Source organism: Rhinichthys klamathensis, unplaced genomic scaffold (assembly GCF_029890125.1).
Source record: "Rhinichthys klamathensis goyatoka isolate OS25496 unplaced genomic scaffold, OSU_Roscu_1.1 h1tg000591l_1, whole genome shotgun sequence".
Classification (NCBI taxonomy): Eukaryota; Metazoa; Chordata; class Actinopteri; order Cypriniformes; family Leuciscidae; genus Rhinichthys; species Rhinichthys klamathensis.
Window position 1 is genome coordinate 699,123 of NW_026607048.1, and position 23,495 is coordinate 722,617.

The following is a 23,495-nucleotide window of genomic DNA, read 5'->3' on the forward strand; positions in this document are numbered from 1 at the left end:
TGTGAGTTTCAATGAGAACTTAAATGAGAACAATTAATTTAGTTTTCATTCGAAGCCCCGTCAAATGATTTACGGCATTCACAATATCTGTAGGGTGTACATTGTAAGTGGCAATTGTAAATTTGTTGTTGTTCCCTGAGTGCAGCTGGAATAACTTCATGTTGTCGAATGCACAACAGTGCTTTCTATCTCTCCACCTCTGCTATGTACCCACCCTCTTTCACCTTGAATTCATAACACCACTTTTCACAGCCTAATGAGAGTCTGGAGGCAGTGTACGGCATTCCTGGATGGTGATATAAGCCGTGCACCTGTGCACACTTGTGTACGCTTTACCAAACTACAGCCAAATGTTTTGGGCTTCAGAAAGTGATTTTTCAAACCGAAGAACGAGACAATCCTGAACCCCAAGGCCAATCGAACGGCTTGATTCGTCACTAGCATCCATGGCGTTCCAAAGAAAGTGAATCACCATGTCATTCGAATCCAGGGTAAAATCTACAGCAGTTAATTGTTACATAAATGGAATGTAAAGCCATTTAGCAGACATGCCACATGAGTCAGTGTTCATGCTTGTCCAAATTGATAGCACTTAACTCATTGGCAGATGAACCAAGGCTTGTTTCTGCAAATTAATTTTTCTGAATAAACCGTTTGTTATGCTGCCTGTCAAAGACAGATGTCAGGCTGAAAGTTGTCTTCAGCTTATGATTACATGGAGTGTGCTGTATTGAGTTCGGATACGGTTCAAAGTCAAATGGAGGAGACGGTATCTTTCTAAAAGAGCAAAAGAGTCTCAGAAGTTTTGTAGCTATAAATAAATCACAAGCTTTATTTTGCATCTGAGACCTCTGGATCCTCTCGGGCTTGTTTTTGTGTAACAGCCTCTGCCGTGCATTGTTATCATATAGTTTCATTAGCTTTGCATGTCTTTTATGCTGTGACCTCTACTGCAATGACCCAGAGTTCGCTCCTGCTCCACAATGGCCATTAGCTGTGACCCCAATGTTCCTCTTTCAAGCAGACGCCAATATCAGCCTCCCAGGCATTCAGTAAGAGGAGATAATGGCCTTGTCAGCCTCTCTTTCTGCCAGTTTTAAGTATAAAAACACACTTCACCCAAAAAAGCATCCACCTCTACATCTCCCATGTTTTGCTCCCTTCTCTCCCAGGTGTTTATTTAATAAGTGAGTGGTCTGTAACATGATCTTATCAGAGAGTAAAAGCTGGAATATTCTACAACTTGTAAATCTGAACAGATTTTAAAAACTAGGCATCACACACTTGCCGACTTTGTGAATGTATGGTTAGAGAGGAAAACGTCTTGGTTACTATTGAGATGTAACGTCGACGTGACAACGTATTTGGGATCGCCTTGTGAGACCAATCTACTTCGAGAGTATTAAATCGAGCCAATGCATATTGGCTTGCGATAATTGCATCAGCTGCTCTGCTTGCAGTGCGAGCATATAACGAGCAGCAGGTGCGTCGCATATTGTTTTACGCTGAGGAGCCGAGACGTGCTCGGCCATACAGCGATGGTCAGCAACCGTGGCGACGTGACGTTAAGTCTCCCGTTCCCTCCTTCAAGGAAAGAGGGTTACAATAGTAACCGAGACGTTCCCTTTCAGTCGCTCACGTTCGACGTAACATCGACGTGATGACGTAATTGGGATCCCATGGAAAACGCCACGGTTGCTGCCACATCCAGCGCCCTACGCAAGACTCTCAGACCCCCAACTGACTGGGGCGGAAGGCCTGCGTAGAGGGAGTTTGAACTGCTGTTCCTTTATAACCCACACAGTGGAACTCTTGGATAACACTGGGACTCTGCCAAGGGAAAGACACAGGCTCGCCACAGGGATCACCACATATGGAACCCTAGCCTAGCACAAGTTACACAAGCATATGAGCACTAGGCCTGGCATCAGACTCTCTGCAACGTCTGACTGCAGAAGGGGTGCGGAGGAACTCTACAGGGTTCGCCTAAGTGGGGAACTCGACTGGAGTAGAAAAGCGCACGTATTCGCTCCATGTGGAGGGAAGTGGCGCAGCAAGCCGACACTAGAGCGGGAACTTCGGTGTTACCGGCTAGTTGAAGCAAGTACACAGGAAGAACCGGCTCAACACGTAGGCTATAAAACCTAGCGAACGTGTTAGGTGTCGCCCAGCCCGCAGCTCTACAGATGTCTGTCAGCGAGGCGCCGTGTGCCAGCGCCCAAGAAGAAGCGACACTCCTAGGCGGAGTGGGCTCTCAACCCAGGCGGGCAGGGCACGCCTTGGGCTTCATAAGCCAAGGCGATGGCATCCACTATCCAGTGGGCCATCCTCTGCTTGGAGACCGCCTTTCCCTTCTGCTGGTCTCCGTAACAGACAAAGAGCTGATCTGAGGTCCTGAGGCTTTGCGTTCTGTCCACGTACAGGCGTAAGCGCGGACGGGACAGAGAAAAGCCAGGGCTGGGTCTGCCTCCCCCGAAGGCAGCGCTTGCAGGTTCACCACCTGGTCCCGGAAGGGAGTGGTAGGAACCTTGGGCACGTATCCGGGCCGGGGTCTCAGGATCACGTAAGAGTTAGCCGGGCCGAATTCTAGGCACGATTCGTCGAACGAAAATGCATGCAGGTCCCCTACCATCTTGATTGAGGCCAATGCAACCAGGAGTACTCTTTTACAGGACAGAATGTTTAACTCAGCTGACTGCAAAGGCTCAAAGGGTGGTCTCTGAAGTGCCGAAAGGAACAGAGACAATCCCAAGAGGGTATAGAGAGTGGGCGAGGCGTATTTAGTCTCCTCGCCCCCCTCAGGAACCTGACGATCAGGTCGTGCTTTCCCAGTGACTTACCTTCAACGCCATCGTGATGTGCGGCAATAGCGGCAACATACACTTTAACCCTCTGGGGTCTAAGGTGTGTTGGGGTCCTTGAGATGTTTTGATATGCTCTGACATTTGTGCTTTTTTCAGTTGCTTATAAACATATTAATGGCACAGGTGAAATTACACTCTATTTAGCACAAACAGGGCTACCATAATATGTGAGCAACATGTATGTACATGTTTGTATTTTTGAGAGAATATTGTTTATGCATGGTTATTGAAAAAACTAAAAATTAAAGTTTCTGAAATAAGGCCACAAAACACATACTAAATATCTGTCCACAAGACTTTTGACTAATGGATGTTGTCGCCTAGAGTTTTTGCTTCAAAATGAACGGCCCAACCCCTTGTCATGAATAATTAGGTGGTTCACACCTGAGAAGACAAAGACCCACATAATGAGCCTTTCATTCAGGTGTGTCACACAAGAAAGAATGCAAGGACTATATATAAATATATATATATATTTATATACATACACACACACACACACACACACACAAACATATATATATATATATATATATATATATATATATATATATATATATATATATATATATATATATATATATATATATATATATATATATATATATAAAATCAAAATATAAATGAAAGTCAAAAGCACATTTTTAGTCATACCTGGAAACAAATCCTGTTCAAATAGGTTATATGGGCCATTCTACAGAATTGGTTCAAAGTTAGAGTTGGAAACATCTTGAAAAGAAAATTGTCTTTTTCCATAAATGTCTTTATAAAGTATTATTTTTTAAAGTAGGCCAATACATTTTATCATACATATTTCAAAGTTAAGGATTCGTTATTTTGATATAGCTTGCATTGGAACAAACACTATAACAGTTGATTTGTTTATTTTTTGACAAAACATACTATATGAGCAGAAACTGTCTAACAAAAGCTTATTTGATGTCTATTTTATAGTAAAAACTTTATAATTTATCCAAAACTAGTCAACGAAATGTTGTCATTACAGACACTAATCTATATCGCGATTAGAACAAATCTCAGTAGGCTATAGCAATACAGTTTGGATGTGTTCATGTAAAAATAACATTTACTAATGTAGGAACAAGAGTGAATGAACGGCAAAGATGCGATGTACAGCTCTAGTAAACAACATCGCGCGCGCGTCTGTGCCATTCATTCATTCATTCACACACAGACACGCAATTCATATTTAAACAGTCTTTGTGCAGTTTACAGACACTATTCAATAACGCGATTAGAACAAAGCACTTAAGAATAAATAACTTACTACATCAGCTGAATCCATGCTCCTCGAAATGAAACTACCAGCACTTCTGAGGTAACTTTTCCAGGATTATTATGATAGTATTATGTGAATAGTATTACACATCACAAATATGTGATGTGTAGGTGGATGTCAATGTAGACTGTATGTTAGATGTTGTAAACATACACTGTTATGCAAGAAAAATTTCAGACTCGTCTGACAATAAAGTATAAAGTAAAGTAAAGTAAAGTATTATTCCTCACAGCGCAGCAAGACGAGATGAAGTACAAGATTCTTATTAAACTGGATGTTTTATGCAGCTGATGTGGGCGTTGGCATGGCTTGCCTCAACATTTGTGTTTGAATAGCGTGTGCTCTCCGTGGGGGCGTGTCACATTAACACGTAATAAACTATAATGAGCTGAAAGGAATACAGATTACATAAACTGAGAATGTTTGTTTTTTATATAAATTACTTCATTTAAAAGAAGAGGAAGCGGCCCAGCGCACGATGTACTGCTAACAACTCGAGGCAGTTGATGTGCCAACGCAGTTGAGGCCTGGCGGTTGATGTACGCAACGTTCACAGTGCTGTCCGAACGGACCAGTACATGCTTGTCTAGTAGCGGCGTTTTGAAGCGGCCCAGCGCAAGATGTACTGCTAACAACTAGAGGCAGTTGATGTGCCAACGCAGTTGAGGCCCCGCCCACAGACCTGAAGCTGCATGCCCGTTGTACGTGGCCCCCCAGCCGGTGGCAGAGGCATCCGTGGAGACCACAGAATGCCTGGACACTTGTTCTAAGGGGAACACCTGCCCATAGGAACGAAGGGTCCGACCACAAGCTGAGAGTTTGGCGACAGTGCGGGGTCACTTGGACCCGGCACGAGCTGCTCTGCCACGCCCATCTCGGGACTCGATCGTGGAGCCAGTGTTGGAGCGGCTTCATATGAAGCAATCCGAGCGGCGTTACCGTGGCTGCAGATGCCATATGCCCCTGGAGCCTCTGAAAAGTTTCAGTGGTGCCGCTGTTCTGCGTCTGAACGTGCTCAAGCAATTCAACACTGACTGGACTCTGGCCTCGGTGAGGCGCGCTGTCATGTTGATCGAGTCCAGCTCCTTACCGAGAAAAGAGATCCTCTGCCCGGGGGTGAGTTTGCTCTTTTCCCAGTTGACCCGAAGCCCTAGGTGGCTGAGGTGAATGAGCACCATGTCCCTGTGTTCACACAACTGCTCTCTCGACTGGGCGAGAATAAGCCAGTCGTCGAGGTAGTTGAGAATGCGAACACCACGCTCGCACATGGGAGCAATGGCCGCCTCCGCGACTTTCGTGAAGACACGGGGCGACAGGGCCAGCCCGAAGGGTAAGACTTTGTACTGATATGCCCGTCCCTCGAAAGCAAAACGAAGAAATAGTCTGTGTCGAGGGAGAATCGGACATGAAAGTACGCGTCCTTCAGGTCGATCGCTGCAAACCAATCTTGGGGACGGATGCACTTGAAAATGCGTTTCTGCGTAAGCATCTTGAACGGCAGCCTGTGAAGGGACCGGTTCAGGATACACAGGTCCAAGATAGGTCGTAACCCACCACTTATATTGGGTACAATGAAGTACGGGCTGAAGAAGCCGGTCTTATCGGCTGGAGGGACCGGCTCGATTGCGTCCTTCGCCAGTAGGACTGCAATCTCTGCCTGGTGAAGGCCGGGGGATGCCGGGCGAACTGAATCCCATAGATGGTACAGATGAGTACCCGAGGTGGGGCAGCACGGCGGAATGCAGGGACCCGACTCGGACAGCATAGCGGCCCGAGTGGGGTCTGAGTGTGCAACACTAACCTGACTCCACCGATCGGTAGGGGATGAGTGAGACGGCATAGGCGCGGCCTCGAGCACATCAGGCTACAGCTGGCGAAGCAAGTGGGGGCAGAGGGTGGCAAGGCATAGCACAACCTTCTGGTGCCTTCAAAACTTTCTGCAGCTTTTGCCACCAAAAATGCTTCCATACTGGAAAAAGTTTTTCACACACATCCGGGAAGGCACGGGGGCGGGGCAAGGAGATTACGCGTCGCACTGCGCCCCCAGTGTAACCCGGGAAAGCATGGCTGTCAAGTCTAAATCTGAATCAGCATGAGCATGCACACCATTATAGTGGGAGCTCAGCATCATCTTCATTTCCGGAGCGTAACAACCCTCTCTCTAATGTAGCAATCGACGTCTATCCTCTCCTGGAGCCCGAATGAAATGCTAGGTCCATCATGAGAATGACCAGCATCCCATCCAAAAGCTGCTAGGCATGCGAAACAGTGAATGTGGCCGTCACCTGGACGGCACACAGCACGCTGATCGCTTAACCTTAATGAAAAGGCAAGACGAACAACGTGCTGACGTGGTTATGTTCTCATAAGAGAATACAACCACCCACAAACAGAGTCTCAACATGTATGCGATGCGATAGAGGAGTGAGGGGCCCACACAGATTGGTTACTGGGCGGGGAAACTATAATCCTCCGGTCACCCTGGCTACATGCAGAAGTAGCCCTTTTCTGGAGCGCCAGAAAAAGAACTAGATCGGGGCATAGGCGAGGGGACCCCACCTCGTTTGAGGCACTTGAGTCTTGACCACGCATCTAGAGCGCCGAACGACATGCGCTGGGTTGCCGTGACAACCCGCGCTGTCAGCCGACAGCTTGACGGCACACGGCACGCTGATCAATTAAACCTTAATAAGAAAGGCAAGACGAACAACGTGCCGACGTGGTTATTCTCTCAGAGAGAACATAAACCACCTACGAGCACAGCTTCAGCACACTTAAGCCCAGGCATGTGAAACAGCGATCGTGCCGTCACATGAGGATAGGAAACGACCGCATCCAGAAACACACGGTTTGAATGACGTCTTGAAAAAGATGCAGTGTCGAACCGTGTATGCTCTTTCAGGAAAAACTGCTCTCTCTGGTGCTGAAGCACCCAGGGATGACCGCGACTACATAAACAGGACGATAGTGCAAGCCCGATGTGAGCACTCACATTCTCATTGAAGGCGCAACATTCTGAGCTGTGAAAACAGCTGTTTTGCCGGCTCTCTGTGAGATCGCGGCCAGCGCTGTCTGCGCTGTAACACCAACACTAGCTTTGAAGAGGCGTTCCCCTGAAGAGCAGACTCGTTTTCTTCTTTTGAAGTTGAACACTGTCAGAAGATTGTAGAGCAGGAACAGTAGAACCGCTCGGCTCCGAAGCGAAAGACAATATGCGACGCACCTGCTGCTCGTTACATGCTCGCGCTGCAAGCAGAGCAGCTGATGCCGTTATCGCATGCCAATATGCATTGGCTCGTTTTAAAAAATCTGAGGAAAAGTTGTGTAATGTATTCCAGCCTTAAAGTACATAATCTTTTGGATTTGAACACTGCCATTGTAGTAAGTGTGGACAGGAAAACCTGGCAGTCCAAAATACTAACTCAGCCACTTAAAGGCACTGTTTAAACCTGGTATTAAGAAGCGTTTTCTTTGATCGGATCACAAGTGGACGACGCTACATGTAAATACAAGTGTAAACAGGGTCTAAAAAGTTTTGTGCTTGTCCACTTTCAACCACTTCCAGAGGTAGTTGAAAACGAATTGGACCGAACTGTTTTCGTGGTGTAGACGCTCATGTAGTCGAATGCATTCAAACAACCACAAAAGACCGCCTACTCTATGCCTACTGAATTAATGCGTACACATTATGGGAAGCGCGCTAGCCAGACGGGATTTAAACTTGTCGGCTGGAGACCCACGTTTGGTTTGAAGACGAAAAACGTACCAAGCACAATGTTCTCTCACCATTCCTGTTTTAAAACACCAGGTGTAAACAGTAATGTGTCACCGTCGTCTACTTGTGATTCGATCGACCAAAACGCATCTTAATACCAAATGTAAACAGGGCCAAAGTGTCATGAAAGCCCCCTGTTTTAGTACTGGTTGTTCACACCTCAGATTTGAAAAAGACTCAAGAAATTGGCGTGCAAAGCTGTGGAAAAGTACAAGGGTAGGAAGAGGGGAGACAACAGCGCAGTGATTAGATAAAAAGAGTTATCATGAGTAACGCGGAGAAAAGCTTAGAAACCTACTCTCCAGCCACGGCAGCCAATCACAACTCCGAATTAACGCATATCAAACTTTTCATGATCTTCGTTCAACTTTCCTTTTTAAACCAGAAGAACGAAATAGCTCAGAAAACGAAAAAAATAACCACTTTATGGAGTCACTATTAGGGGTGTAACGGTTCACAAAATTCACGGTTCGGTTCGATACGATACAGTGGTGTCACGGTTCGGTACATTTTCGATACAGCAAAAAGAAAGAAATGCCAGAGAAATTTCCTATTTATTAAAAGAAAAAATATTTTTAAATAAGTTTGAGTTTTCCTACATCTTGAAACTTTCAGGTTTATAAATGGGGGTAATCTTTGAAGGATGAACAAACAATGTTTTGGTCATCACATTAAAAATAACATTTAAATATAGGCCTATATTTATATAAATAATATTTAGATAATATTTAAGTTTTGAAGTGCTGGAAAAACATGTGTGAAGTACTTGAAAGCATTTCACTATTCCAGCCAAACTTCCATGGTTACAGTTAGTGTTACTACATTAAATCCATGGTGGATGTTGCTGATCTGTGGACTTAAAGCCTATAACTAGATCATTCACGGCACAATGTTTCTCCTGGTTTCCACGTCAGCGCTGTTTGATCTAATAGAGATCTACGGTTAATAACGAAGACATTTGAATGCTTCTCACTAGATCTTGTAGCGATGTTATTACTTCAGTGGCGAATTCAACTGTTTTCTTCACTGGATCTCTTGGCGCTGTGTAGTAACAGCTAGTGTCGCTTGATCAAGATCGGCTCGCGCTGCACAGATGTTGCTGGTCCGAACTGATAAACGGTCCGTGAAGCACAATATAATGATTAGTGCAGTTTCGTTCCGCTTTCATTACGTTTGCCATTTGATGTTGCGCAACATTGTGGTGGTCGCGCCGTTGCGGATTTTGTCGGCAGGAAAAATGGTCCAAGGAATCGTTAGGTTTGTATGCGTACCGAACCGGAAGCCTCGTACCGAAACGGTTCAATACGAATACATGTACCGTTACACCCCTAGTCACTATAATTCCACAGTATGTTTGCAAAAGAATAAAGTATCACAAAAAGTTATTTTCTTTTGCTGTACTTTATTCTTTTGCAAATATATGTGGCATTATATTGACTCCATATCACTTTCCCCTTAATAATACACATACTGAGTGCTATTGTTGTTTTCATTGATGTGCAACCTGTACGTATCTGTTAACATCTACAAGAAAAAGTGAGACAGTATGACATATTTTGAGACAGTATGACATATTTAATGTTAAATATGATATATACGTCAATCCCACACAGCCTTGATTTTGTTTGCGTCAATTAAAATATGATTAACTAACCTCACTAATGTCTGTTGCTAGAAGCTGAAGTGTCCCTGTCCCCTCAAACTCTGACAAGCAGAGGCGCCGCTGCGTCGTTCAAAGAAGCTCTGCTTTTTGATTAAAATTAATTATTGTCTAACTGAGCAATTCCTTTCCTTTTAATGTCCTCGGTGGGTGTAATTAACTGAAACGCGTTCCTCTTAAGTTGTTTTGCATGAAGCACATTTTCCCTCAAGGGATCCGTCTTCCCCATGAGAGCAAGTAATTCCTCTGACACTCGTCCCTTTAACCTTCAAGCTGGTTAGTGTGTGGGGGAAACTGTGGTCTTCAGGCTTGCGGATCTGTTCCCGGAGGAATACGTAGATGTGCACCTGCCCTTGTCTTATTAGAAAAAGTGAGGTCAGGGAAGAGATGTTCTCATGAAAAAAACACCTGAGCTCTCTGAACTCCATCGTACATTTTCATTTGGATTCAAAGCAAAGGCATGCTAGACGGTTGGACGAGGTCAAAGCTTTAAACTCGGCATTACGGGATTGATTTTTTTTGTTTTTGATGGAGAGAAAGGGGGTGTATTCGACTGCGTTAAAAGCTTAATGGCACTCTCCAGACAAGCCTCAAACAAGGGTAATGTAGACAGAATTAAATGACTGTCTAATTAATTAGAAGAGTGAAGGCTGGGAAGAAACAGCAGTGGCTTCTCATTAGAGCGAGTTTGCGAGTCTCTAGAGAGTGCTGGTTCCGAATATTATCCGGTGCGAGCGACATTTCCCAGCAGGCTCTGGTTGCTGACACATGCACGCACTCAACCGCCCGTTGTTAGCGTCGTAGCTGTGTTTCCGCATTGTGTTCCCTCAACAAAAAAACCACAAGAGAAGATCACAGAATAATTAAACACACCCACTTTGAAGTTTGTTTTCTCGCCTCAGGATGTAATTCTGTTTCAGGATTTGTTGTTGTTGTCACTCTGACCCAGAACTTAATGGACGCGGCGCACGCCTGTTATAGCGTGTAACGCCTACAGTGCGAGCATCAAACGGCAACTCTGTACATATCTTGTACATCTCCACTTCCCCCTGTATCTGGGATCATCTCTTATCTGAAAACAAGGTCTAGTCAAACTGGGAATCATTTGGACTAGAGCTTTCCGACTTGGTTGGTGTGAGAGCTGTTTTCCGAACAAGCTGTTGTTTGATTCTTTTAGTGAATCAGGTGCTATTAAAAGACATTACAGTATCAGCAGACATAAGTCAATGTTAGTATGCCCCCAAAATGCAGCCTAGATAGTAAGTCCTTTCCTTGGTATCATTCACTCTCACTCACTCGTTGCTTTATTCCTGCCAGTCATTCCACAGTGTGTGTTGTGTACTGCAACACTGCGCTTGTTCATGTGAGATTATTTCTCTGGTCTGTGTTCCTCTTGCATGGCTCTGTGTGTTTGAAGTCTAGTGTCTGCTTTAATGAGTGTTCTTCAGACTTGTTCAGCCCAAACCACACTAGGCCTGTGCTGTCCTGAGGCCACTGCAGTGCCACTGCGCTCTCTCTCTCTCTCTCTCTCTCTCTCTCTCTCTCTCTCTCTCTCTCTCTCTCTCTCTCTCTCTCTCTCTCTCTCTCTCTCTCTCTCTCTCTCTCTCTCTCTCTCTCTCTCTCTCTCTCCTTCCTTCTTTCATTCATTCTTTCCTTCTTTCTTTCTTTCTTTCTTTCCTTCCTTCTTTCCTTTCTTATAATTTCATTCCCTTTCATTCTGTCTTTTTTTCTTTTTCTTTTTCTTTTCTTTTCCCTTTCCTTTCCTTTCCTTTCCTTTCCTTTCCTTTCCCTTCCGTTCTGTTTTTTCTTTGTTTTCTTTGTTTCCCTGTTTTTTTCTTTTGGTGTTTTAATTATTTTTGTCCTTCCTACTTTCTTTTCCTGGCTTCCTTCCTTCTTTCCTCCTTCCTTCATTCCTCTCTCTTTTGTTCATTCTTTCTTCATTTACTTCAACCCTTCCTTCTTTCTTTTTTTTACTCTTTGCCTACCTCCTTCTGTCCTTCCTTTCATTCCCCTCTATCCTTAGTTAATTTCCTCCTTGTATTTCTTTCTTTCATTCCAACCTTCCTTCTTTCTTTCTTTTATTCTTTATTTATATTGTTCCTTCCTTCTTTCTTTCTTTTATTCTTTCTTTCTATTGTTCCTTCCTTTCATCCTCCCTCCCTTTTTTAATTTCTTCAGTTTTTTTTCTTTTAGTCTTTCCTCATTTTTATTTTATTGATTCCTTTCTTTTCTAACCTTCCTTCCTTGTTTCTTTCTTTTATTCTTTCCTTCTATTGTTACTTTCTTTTTTCTTTTTTTAACCTTCCTTGTTTCTTTGTTTTATTCTTTCCTTCTTTTGTTCATTTCTTTGTCTTTCTTTCTTACCTTCCTTCATTGTTTCTTTATTTTATTCTTTCCTTCTATTGTTCCTTCCTTTCTTTGTTAATTTATTCCTTGTTTTTAGTCCTTCATTCCTTTTCTTTCTTTATTTCTTCAATCCTTCTTCATTTGTTCCTTTCTTTTATTATTGTCCTACTTCCTTCAGTCCTTCCTTTCATTTCCTTAAATCATTCCTTTCTTCCTTCTGTCCTTCCCTTTGCATTCTTTTTTATTCTTTCCTTTCTTCCTTTGTTAATTTCCTCCTTGTTTTTGATTGTATTTATTTATTTCTTCAATCCTTCCTTCTTTGTTTCTTTTATTCTTTCCTTCCTTCTTTCAATCCTTCCTTTCATTTCCATCCTCTCGCTATCACTCACTGTCCCTCTCTCCCCCTCTCTATTGCTCCATTTGGGCTCCAAGCTCATACACCCCCGGCAGCTTCTTCTGTCTCCTGGGAGGTGATACTTGGTTTTGATGTATAAATCATCCTCGACTCCTCAGTTTTTAATTAATGACCCCCATCTGTCCTTTCCGGGTGAGTTTGAATTTTAAAATGCTGACACACCAAGCAAACAAGCACCTCTGCAACTGCCTGACGCAACAAGCCCATGAGTAAAGCAAGCCATCAGCGCACAGAGAATAGGCAGTCTGACATAGACACCCTCACCTGCTCCGAGGTGCTTCCAGCCCATTTACCCAGCAGAGCAAGAGAGATAAAGCACGAGAGAGGATGAAAACCAGTGGTCGGACAGAGCAGGGGCAATAATACTTCCATCCATCAGTGGGCCAGACCAGTAAGGCTCTGTGTGTATGTGTGTGTGTTCATAGGCTTTTCAAGTGAGCCCTGCCAGAGTTTCTGAAGCGGTTATGGAGGCATCAAAGACAAGCGCCGCGGTGAGTCACTGGCTGCCTTTTACAATCTATGTACTAGATGTGTGCAAGACAGCGTTTCAGACCATAGATGGGGGGTGCGGCACGTGCAGGTGGACAGGGTCAGGCTGCATCACATATGCATGAATAGCCAAACAACACAAAACAAGAGAACATAAGGGCTCTGTTCTCGCTTTTGTATGCCAATGTTGCCAATGCTGTTGTTCCCATCGCTCTTGCCTTTCAATCCGTTTGGGCTTCTTTTTGTTTCCTCTCATGTCATTAATATCAGCTGTTCATCTCTCCCACTGTGGGGATCATCACTTTGTACAGCTGCTCATATAGCATGGTGGGGTGGTTCTCTTCGAGTTGTCGCTCTTTATCTTTATCTTTCCAACTTGTGTTTGAGTGAAGCATGTGCAACTCTTTTAAATAATTGCATAGTTTTCCACCTCTCGCCATTGTGATGTCACACAATTCAGAACCAATGAATTTCAACACCCTCATAAATCATTTGTATGTAGTGTGAAAACCCATTCCTGTGCAATATTTGACATGCCAGTACCTCACCATCCCTTTTTCATGAGCTAAAGAAAGGATCTCACAGTGACCCAAACACACAAGTTCTGATCTCAAACCTCATATTAAACTTTAATTGCTACATACCTGTTTCTACATAGTACATATCAGAGCTCATGAATTAGGACATGAGCTCTGATATGCTCATGTCCTAATTCATGAGCATACCCCCCCCCCCCCCCCCCCCCAGTGTAAAGTCTCAGCCCAGCGCGCACAGTTTCTCGTTAGTGACGATTAGTGGTTGTGGTGTGGAACTAATTTGCTGCTAGTTGCTTGTTTTGAATCTAATCCTTCTTTGTGGGATCTCTGTGGATTCTGTATGATTTATCTATGCGCACCTACACTAACATTGTTGTCCGCACATTGTCATTCCTTATTTCTTGAAAAGATCTGCCGCTATCAAAAAACACAGTTTAAATCCTTTGAGTGCAGATATATTATCTGATACAGTTTTCAATTCCAAATGTAAAAGCCTGTTTTCTAGCACTGCATTTTGGAAGTGTGCATTCAATGTTATAGTAAAGGGATAGTTCATAAACATTTTGTCATTTTTTTATAATCCCTTTAATGGCATAAAATTATTATATTACAATTAGGTTGTATACAATACCATTCAAAAGTGTGGGGTCTGTAAGACTTTTTAATGTTTTTGAAAGTCACTTATTCTTGTACAGTGATATTGTGAAATATCATTACAATCTAAACGAACTGTTTTCTATTTGAATGTATTTTAAAATGTAATTCATTCCTGTGATGGAAAATCTAACTTTTCAGTGTCACATGATCCTTCAGAAATCATGTTGATTTGCTGCTCAGGGACATTCCTTTTTATTACTTCATCAATTTAATGTGTGAATAACCCGAGTATTAATTTCTTTTAAAAAATACCCCAGACTTTTGAACTGATATCATATCTTGATGGGATTAAAGTAAAATGCTTGTCTGTGTCAGACAGAAAGAGTGATTCATTCTGTCTAAGTGCCATGTCTCTGCCATTCCAACAGCAAACCCTTGAGAATAACTTAACCAATCTGGTGAAGAGGAACAGTGAGCTGGAGAACCAGATGGCCAAACTCATCCAGATTTGTCAACAGGTGGAGGTAAGTCCAGGCAAATGTATCATTATAATCTTCATCCTTCATATCACCATCATCATTCTCATTTCATTTCACCTTCAGTTATTTTCCCCACATCTGCAGATGTGTTTTTGACAGTTATACAAACAAAGTAGTTTACATTTTATTTTTAGTGACAACGTTGTTCTGATTTCTTGCCCTTTTGAGCAACAAATGCTTTACAGGTTCAAGGCTATTCCAGGGATGCAGTTACAGAATGTAAATATTAAAGGGTTAGTTCACCCAAAAATGAAAATTTTGTCATTAATGACTCACCCTCATGTCGTTCCAAGCCCGTAAGACCTCCGTTCATCTTGGGAACACAGTTTAAGATATTTTAGATTTAGTCCGAGAGCTTTCTGTCCCTCCATTGAAAATGTATGTACGGTATACTACTGTCCTTGTCCAGAAAGGAAATAAAGACATCATCAAAGTAGTCCGTGTGACATCAGTGGGTTAGTTAGAACTTTTTGAAGCATCGAAAATACATTTTGGTCCAAAAATAACAAAAAGTACGACTTTATTCAGCATTGTATTCTCTTCCGGTTCTGTTGTCAATCCGCGTTCAGTGACGCTGCTGACGTGTTATCTGGTGCGCCCGAGCTTTGTTTACAGTCTGAGGGAGACGCACGCTGTAAACAAAACAATCTTCGCAAACATGTCTAAGGATTTCGACACAGAGGAAGACTTGCATTTTTTTGCCCAGCCATATTTATTTGAACCCGAATACACGGACGCACCAGATAACACGTCAGCAGCGTCTTACGTCATCAGTGTCACTGAACGCGGATTGACAACAGAACCTGTGAAACTGTGTTCCGAAGATGAACGGAGGTCTTACGGGCTTGGAACGACATGAGGGTGAGTCATTAATGACATAATTTTCATTTTTGGGTGAACTAACCCTTTAATATATATTTGATAGTTACGTTATTATTTAGATATGATTGTTGCAGTTATATGATTCTGTGTTTGTATGAATGTTTTATGTGATTGTGTGGGTTTTCTTCATGTATCAATAAATGTTTTTGTTTTTTTTAATTCACAGTCCAGTAGTCGCCTGTATGAGCAGCTTTTGCATGGCTTGTCCTGTAGTCCTGTATTGACATTAATTTTCTTTCAATTTAACTGCTGAGCCAAAGGTTAGAAGAGCCTTCAAGACTGTTGCAATATGATTTTTTTGTGAATAAAAGAGACTTTACATTAATTCGCTGAGTGAAATAAACTCATGGTCTGCATGAGAGAAAAAACCTAGAACAGGCAAAAGACTTCCTGCTGTACAGTTCATCAGGGGTGTGGACAGTTGCTTGTACAAACAGAAAAGTATTCCCTTGTATTTGTTATTGTTTTTCTTCTGTTTTATTTATAGATTTGGTTTATCTTTATTCCTAACTTTTATGCATGAAAAAGTATGAGAACCTTCTAGATTTACCTGGTTTCCTGCATATATTTGATCGTATCTTCAACCAAATCAAATCAAAACACACACTCACACAGTCAACTAATAATATGCACACAATTATACACCTCAAACAAAAGAGATGACCGAGCACTGAAGATTAAGAATTTCGTCTTGCTTAAAGCTGAACACTGAAATCTCTCTAAAAGTCAGCCATCGTTCCACAGTAAGACACATTTTTCTATAAATGGAGAAAGTATTTAACATATGTATGTATATCACCTTTCAGTAGTTTTCAGCAAGGATGTATTAAATTGATCAAATATTTCAAATATTTCAAATAAATGCTAGTTTTTTTTTAAATGTATCACAATTTCCAATTAAGGCGAGACACTACAGGTGAATAGGATAATTTTTTTAACTTGCAGATATCACCATGAAACTTTCCCAGTTGATTACAAGATTACAAGAAATGTATTACAAGTTTTCTGTAATTTAATGTTTAAATATGCAAATTAGACATTATCTAATTAAATATGCGCTAACTTGCATATATTTCAAAAAATGAAATCTGAGTATTGGATAAAGCCAGCTTCAAAATTCTTTTTTCATTGTGTTCACATATTAGATGGGAAAAAAATTACAGAGGGATTTATGGATATCTACTTTTGTTATCCTATAAATCAGAATATACTGTCAATAGCCTTAAAAAAAAAAATTTTGCCATGTTTTTTGGAATAAAATGTTATATAAATCGGGCTAGGAATAATATATTTACAAATCCCTCTGTAAATGTCTTCATAATATAACTAGGTACAAGACTGTAAAGTTTGGTGTGTATAGGTGCTACTGAAGTGGAGATTTCGGACTTTGAGTATGAGAGAAAAGTCATTTTGAGAAAACGGGCTTTAAAGATTTAGCATCAGCCAATGAGATTGCGCATTTGCGCCCTTTTACTTTCACGATTGGTTGCTGATAAAAAGGAAATGACCATATTTGGATGCGACAGCATTGTACAGGAGAGAGAGAGCTTTCTAACGGTGTGTGTGATGAGAGGGTGCAGATCGCGATCGCGGAGCAACGGATGATTTAGATCGCCAACTTTTGATGAATTTAGGAGAAATCTACAGACGCAAACAGACAAAGTGCAGTAAAATAAAGACCTAAATGTGCATTTCGGACTTTTTTTCACCACAAGTCTGAAAGAAGACATGTTACTGAAGACAAATATCCCGAAATCTCAAAATTGACCAGTGAAAAAAAAACTATGTTTTTGCCTGCCGTGTCTCGCCTTAAAGCTCCTGTAGGTAACTTTTGAAAACATGTATTTGCTAAAACTGTCATTATGTCCTGACAGTAGAATATGAGACAGATAATCTGTGTAAAAATCAAGCTCCTCTGGCTCCTCCCAGTGGTCCTATTGCCATTTGCAGAAATACACGCTCCCGGTCAGAAACAACCAATCAGAGCCAGGAGGAATGTCTTAGCAGTGTCAATCACGCTCGTGTACGCGCTGATCACACCCCTTTCTTGCACAGCGCGAGCGCCGGAGCGCGAGCCGTCGTTCAAACTCAAGATTGCCGGCGTGCTGCAGCTGTGCTCATGACGGAGAAACAACCTAAACTGCCAATTCTCGAGTGACACCTGCTCATAAAACAAAGAGGTAAAAGGAAAAAGACTGATGACGATAAACAAGTGAAAAAGAAAGAATTACACAGAGCCCATTGACTCGGTGTCAAAACTCTAGCCGCATAACATGTAGATAAAATGTCACGCACTCTGCTAAGCAACAATTGAAACCTGCTAATTCACTGGCTTGTCATGTTGCTGAAATAATGTACTAGCACACCTTATCTAGCATTACATATCGCTAGAATAATTACTTACATACTGTAACGTTAGTTACCGTTATATTAACGTTATCTTACTAGCTATTTATAACTTATAGAAAGAGTGCAACGATAAAGTTACATGCTATTGGAAAATACATAATGATTTGAGGACCAAGTTTGTAGTCAAAGTATGGGCAGGCCATAGTCAATGTAAAGCATATTATTGACGTTTAGTCCCTATTAGTGAATGTGACATATAACTTTTTATCCGCTGTTATCGGTGGCCATGTTTACTAGCCTACGCGTTCACGACAGGCTCCGCTGTGGAGGACGAGCTGTGGAGGGAGGGCTGTAGCGCAGCAGAGAGCAAGGGGGTGGGACCTGTAAGTTGTGCTTGTTCACATTTTCAGGCTAAGTCAACGTTTTCTCAAAACTCCCTACTGCAGCTTTAAGCAGCACAACTGTTTTTTATATATATATATATATAAGAAATGTTTCTTAAGCACCAAATTAACATATTTAATAAAAAAAATTATTATTGATGTTACAATGATACATGCTTAGCCCTGCCCCTTTTCAGCGCTGTGCTAGTTGTGTTTGGTCTTCCGGTTTGTATTTCCACCGCATGAATGTAATATCTTACAGATTTATGAATCAACCTCTCGTTTTAAAATCATCTCGGCCTACTGACATTTCTTATGGCATCCGCTTCAAACATTTTAGTGCTCATGATAACTTTTGTTAACTCTACAATAAGTAAATCCACATCACCTCTAATTACTTTTCGACAGCTATGTCATAGACATATATAGAGCTATTGCAAAAATGGAGCTTCAAACACAAAATTCTTAAGATGGCTGCACACTTGTTCTCTGGTGCATAAGGTCTATATTTGCAGCTGCTGTGTGGTAGTGATGTGGCGTATTTATGCATACACATCAGCACACATGATAAACGGTTCTTTTGAAAGTCAATTAGTATTTATCTTTGAATCAAAGCTTATTAAAGGCAAGACAAACAAGGCACCAGGGATATATTTGGGCCTTTTCTTGATGTCACCTTGAACATCGGCTGAGGAAGTTGTTCTTACTCCAAAAATGACTCAAGATCAGCACTAAGACATCAGGCACAAGGGAAATTCAAATGTGAGCATCCTTTTTAATGACTCTGTCAGGATGGTTGTCCTTGCCGTTTGAGAAAAGAAAGCAGGTGACAAGGCATTGTTACTTCATTAGCTGAATCCGTCTTGTTGAACCCCAGGGGGACTGCATGCGTATCACGTCTCTAACCTCTGCTGAACCGCACATAAAAAATCTGTGCATAGCACCGGCTGCTTTAAGCACACAAAGAATTTAGCTCACAACTCAGCTGAGTGAGTTAGTGTTGAAGAGGGCGTACAGTTTGAAGCATTTAAAAAACAGCTTTCTGCAGTAAATCCCCAGCTACATGTATTATAGAGTTGAACTCCCTCAAGGTGATTTAAAACCCTTAAACCAATCAAAAAAAAAGGTTTAACTGCGTTCCGTGTGATTTTTCTACTTAATTATTAAAGTATAGATTCATTATTCATGCCTGACTGTTGTAGAATAATCATTAAACAGCTTTTCAGTCATCATGTCTCTTGAAGGCCAGGCTTGCTTTGTCATGTTTATTTGAAAGGCACAGTAAATTATTGAGGATCAAATGAATTAGGTGTGATAATTTTAAAGCAGATTTCAGGGACACTGCAAATTAAATGTATTGGCGATTAAATGCTGAAGGTTTGACCCAAAATCCCTCAGCTGTGAACTTCGTTCTTCCTTTGAATTTATATATGAACTGGCATGAACAGAAAATGTGCATCAAAATGCAACATCTAGAGTTTTACTTTTCAAGCAGCCTGTTAAATTATGCTATTTTTGCTCTTTACTCTTGTAGTCATGATAAAGTACATAATATATTCAGTTCAGTTCCATACCTTAAAAAGGACCATTTAAACACCTTTACTTCTCAAATTATGAATATTTGTATTAAATGATATAGAGTAACTGCTTTAACAAAAAATACAAGTTTCTCATTTCAGATTAGAATAAAAAATCCGTCATCATTTACTCACCGTCGCTCCAAACCTTTGACTTTTTTTTTTCAGTGGAATTCAAAAGAAACTATTATGAGAAATCAATGTTGTTTTATGTCCTTGCAATGGAGATCAGTAAGGTCAATTTGTATTTTTGTTGTTGTTATTTTTTTTATCCCATTGACTTTCATTAAATATACAAAGACATTTGAAACATTCTTCAAAATATCTTCTTTTGTGTTCCACAGAAGAAAGAATGTCAAATTATGGCAAAATCTCCATTTATTTCTGTTTATTTCTTTAAATCCCTTGTAATGCTGTTATAGTTGAGTTTCAATTGTAAGTACCTGTGGCCAAACTGAGACCCAAAAAGCATACAAATCAGAATTATCTTCCATGGTAATTAACATTTTGCCACATATGCTGATAATAGAATGTGAATGTGCTATAAATTATTTATGTAATAATTAAAAAAAATGCCCCAATTACCCATTTAGCCAACCAAAAGACTTTGTTATGCTTTCTGCCTGTCAATCATTTTCACAGGACAGCCCATATGAGAGACGCAGGAAGCTGTCTGGTTTTTGATGTGGATCATTCAAGTTAAGCAGCATAAGCAGTTTTACAGTTGTTAGTTTAAACTTGTATAAAACTTTGACTTGAGTCAATGTGTATTGAACACAAATCATTACTTTGAATCCGTAACTTTCCCCTATAGTATGTAGCTGGGTATGACCCTAAGATGTCTGTCAATAAGGGCATCATCTGGAACGCATCACTTTCTATTTTAAGGATTACATCTGCTAACATCAGCAAATCTCAAAGCAGATTCACACAGAAACATCTGCTTGAATGTAGTTCAAATAGCATTCAACAGTGAATGAATGCAATGTATTGCAGATGCAAACTCTCTACAAATTACATTATCCAGATGAAAACACACATCAAACAGACCCTTCGGCATTTGTGCTGTATGAGAGGAACATCTGCAGAGATGTTTACAACCGTCTCTGTAAGCGTTATATGAAACATAGCATATATGGCAACGTTTTCTATGGATTCCATTAGACAAAGTGTTTTAGGAAATGTCCTAAGAGTGTCTGTGTATAAATAACTCATGAGGGATGCTGTCAGGGGACTGAAGGTGTCTGGGGAACTTAGCACTTTCAGTTGGGAATTTCCATTTTAGCTTTGGTGATTTGAAGCCTGGACTCCATCAGTCCCTTGCTTGACATTCCAGGTGCTCTCTCTGGGCCACTGTGGGTTATTAGCCCTGTGGTGCAGAGGGACACTTTGTTTTGTTGCTGTTCCACCGAGTGTACATGTGTGCAGCAATGTGGTGAGGGCCGCCACGCAGTGATGCATATGCCTCTCCCTCATCCATTTTTAACAGGGCCACTTGGACTCTCCGGTGATGAGACAGGCCCCATAGGAGCGCCTTGTACAGCCGTGCACTTAGAGCACTCAGACCTGCTCCATCTGTCAGCATATGGGAAAGATACACAGTAATCAGAGCTGCCACAAAAAAAACAGACCTCTGCTTAGTGGCATATGTTCAACAGCACTTTAGATTGTTTATGTACCCAAACTGAACCGCTGGAGCTCATTAACAACCTTTTTATAGCGGCCAGTGTCTTTCCTGCCCTGTGGATTAGCAGATTAAGGATGTGGCAATATGAAGAGATAAAGGTCAGGAATTGATGAGCTTCGTCAATAATGAGTCTTGCGGCAGTCATTACATGCAGTGCACATTATCATCTGTGCTTAATCCAAAAATAACTTAAGTAAATATGTGCAGGCATTCTTGAATCGTTTTACGGTTAAATGTGCACACACAAAAAAAAATCCCCACAGCCTGTGCTTGTGGAATTAAATATTGCACAAATTTTATTTTTAATACCATAAATGGTATCTGACAATTTTGTCTTGTTTTATTATTGTATAACTCAGTTTTGCTTCTCAGGTAAATGCATCTTGTTTTAAGAATCCTGGATAACAGGATTAAAAGTAGTGATGAATGTTTTTTTTTTATTATTATTTTCTTTTTTTTTTTATAGCACTTACAAAAAGGATATTGATATTGCTAAAATAACTACAATTCCCTTTCGAGAGGTTCCTCCTATTGCGTAATAGCTTTACGCTATGGGAAAACTCCTTTTCTCGAGAAATATTGAAGTCTTTATGTAAAACGCATTGCAGCTGCACAGCATACAGCAATGAGCGAGGCAGCTCGGTCATTGGCTGTGCTGCGGCAACTTGCACGAACCAATGATGGGGCGACTCTGAACCCGCTTCCAATGAGCGTGCTTCGCGCCCACGCGCGTCAGAGCCCGCCAAGATGGGCGTGGCCAAGGGCTATATATTGGGCGCCCCGTCGTCTGAGTTCTTTAGATTTAATCTCCTTCAGCAAAGAACCTTCTCTTCGCTGGATCCTCCGGATTTGTTGGAGTCTTTTCGCCGCCGCCGTCGACAAGCCTACAGCAGGACTGCTTCGAGGACGCCGGCGCCTTCAGCCGCCTTCGATCGCCCTTCTGCTAAGCCATCCGGCGCGCACCATCTATATCCTTTTACAAAGCTATCAGTGTTCGCCCCCGCGACACTTTTTCTAAAAGAGTCAAATTTCCAAGGCGTTGTTTCAAATGCCTTCCTGCGCCTCGTGTCGAGGCCCTCTTCAGGACGGGGATCGTCACATCATCTGCGCCCGCTGCTTGGGACCGGACCACGCAGAGGCTGCCCTTACTCGAGGCGGATGTCCCGAGTGTGACGCCCTGGGCCTCACCGAGCTGCGCGCTCGCTTCGCCGTTTTCACCGCGAAAGAGCCCACCTCTTCCGTGCTGCCATCTCCTCTAGTCGAGCCGCGAAAGAAAAAACGCCGCTCACAGAGGCCGCCGGAGCACGCGGTTTGCAGTGATGTCACGCCGGGCCAATCCCCGCGTGCTTCACCACCACCCGAAGACTCCCCGCCGCCAGTCCAGTTCACACAGGCGGACCAGCACCCCTCCAGCGGAGCGATGGGGCTCGTCTCGTTTGGCGCGTCAGGGGATGACGATGATAAGGATGACAGTTTTTCCTGTGATGCTGCATCCGACGATTGGCCGGGCTCGTCCTTCGACCCCGCGCCATCGACATTAGCGGGCACGAGCGCGGGCTCCAGCATGGACTCTGAGATCGTCCGCATTCTCTCTAAGGCCGTGGAAGACCTCGGGCTCGATTGGTCTTCCCCGGAAGAACCCGCCCGCAGCCGACTGGACGAGTGGTTCCTGCAGGGGCGCCGACAGGCCCCTCGACAAAGACCCTCCCCCTTCTTCCCGGAAGTTCACGACGAACTCACGAAGTCGTGGAAAGCCCCGCACTCCGCTTGCCTGAAGCCTTCTTTTTCTTTGTCGCTCTCCTCTGTGGACGGCGCGAAAGAAAGAGGCTATGAGGGGACTCCGCCCCTCGAGGAAGCTGTGGCCAATCATCTGTGTCCACCCTCCAACGCTGGATGGAAAGCTAAAGCTTCTCATCCCTCGAAGCCTTGCCGATCTACTTCAGCTCTCGCCGGTCGCGCATACGCCGCCGCCGGCCAAGCTGCATCAGCGCTTCACTCTATGGCTGTCCTCCAGGTTTTTCAAGCCAAACTTCTCCGCAGTATGGACGAGTCTGGACCCGATCCTGAGGCATTTAAGGACCTACGCAGCGCCACTG

General features: G+C 42.5%; 1 protein-coding gene across 5 annotated transcripts in view; it reads left to right on the forward strand.

Moving 5' to 3' along the window:
• mid2 (midline 2) overlaps nt 1-23,495 on the forward strand; it is a 117,368-nt gene that overhangs the window by 57,320 nt on the left and 36,553 nt on the right. For 4 of the 5 annotated variants that reach the window (XM_056240307.1, XM_056240306.1, XM_056240304.1 and 1 more), the window contains exons 3-4: nt 12,786-12,851; nt 14,411-14,506. In XM_056240307.1, the coding sequence (XP_056096282.1) occupies nt 12,786-12,851; nt 14,411-14,506 (162 nt within the window). The remainder of the gene's footprint in view (nt 1-12,785; nt 12,852-14,410; nt 14,507-23,495) is intronic. The other variant, XM_056240308.1, reaches the window with a different exon arrangement.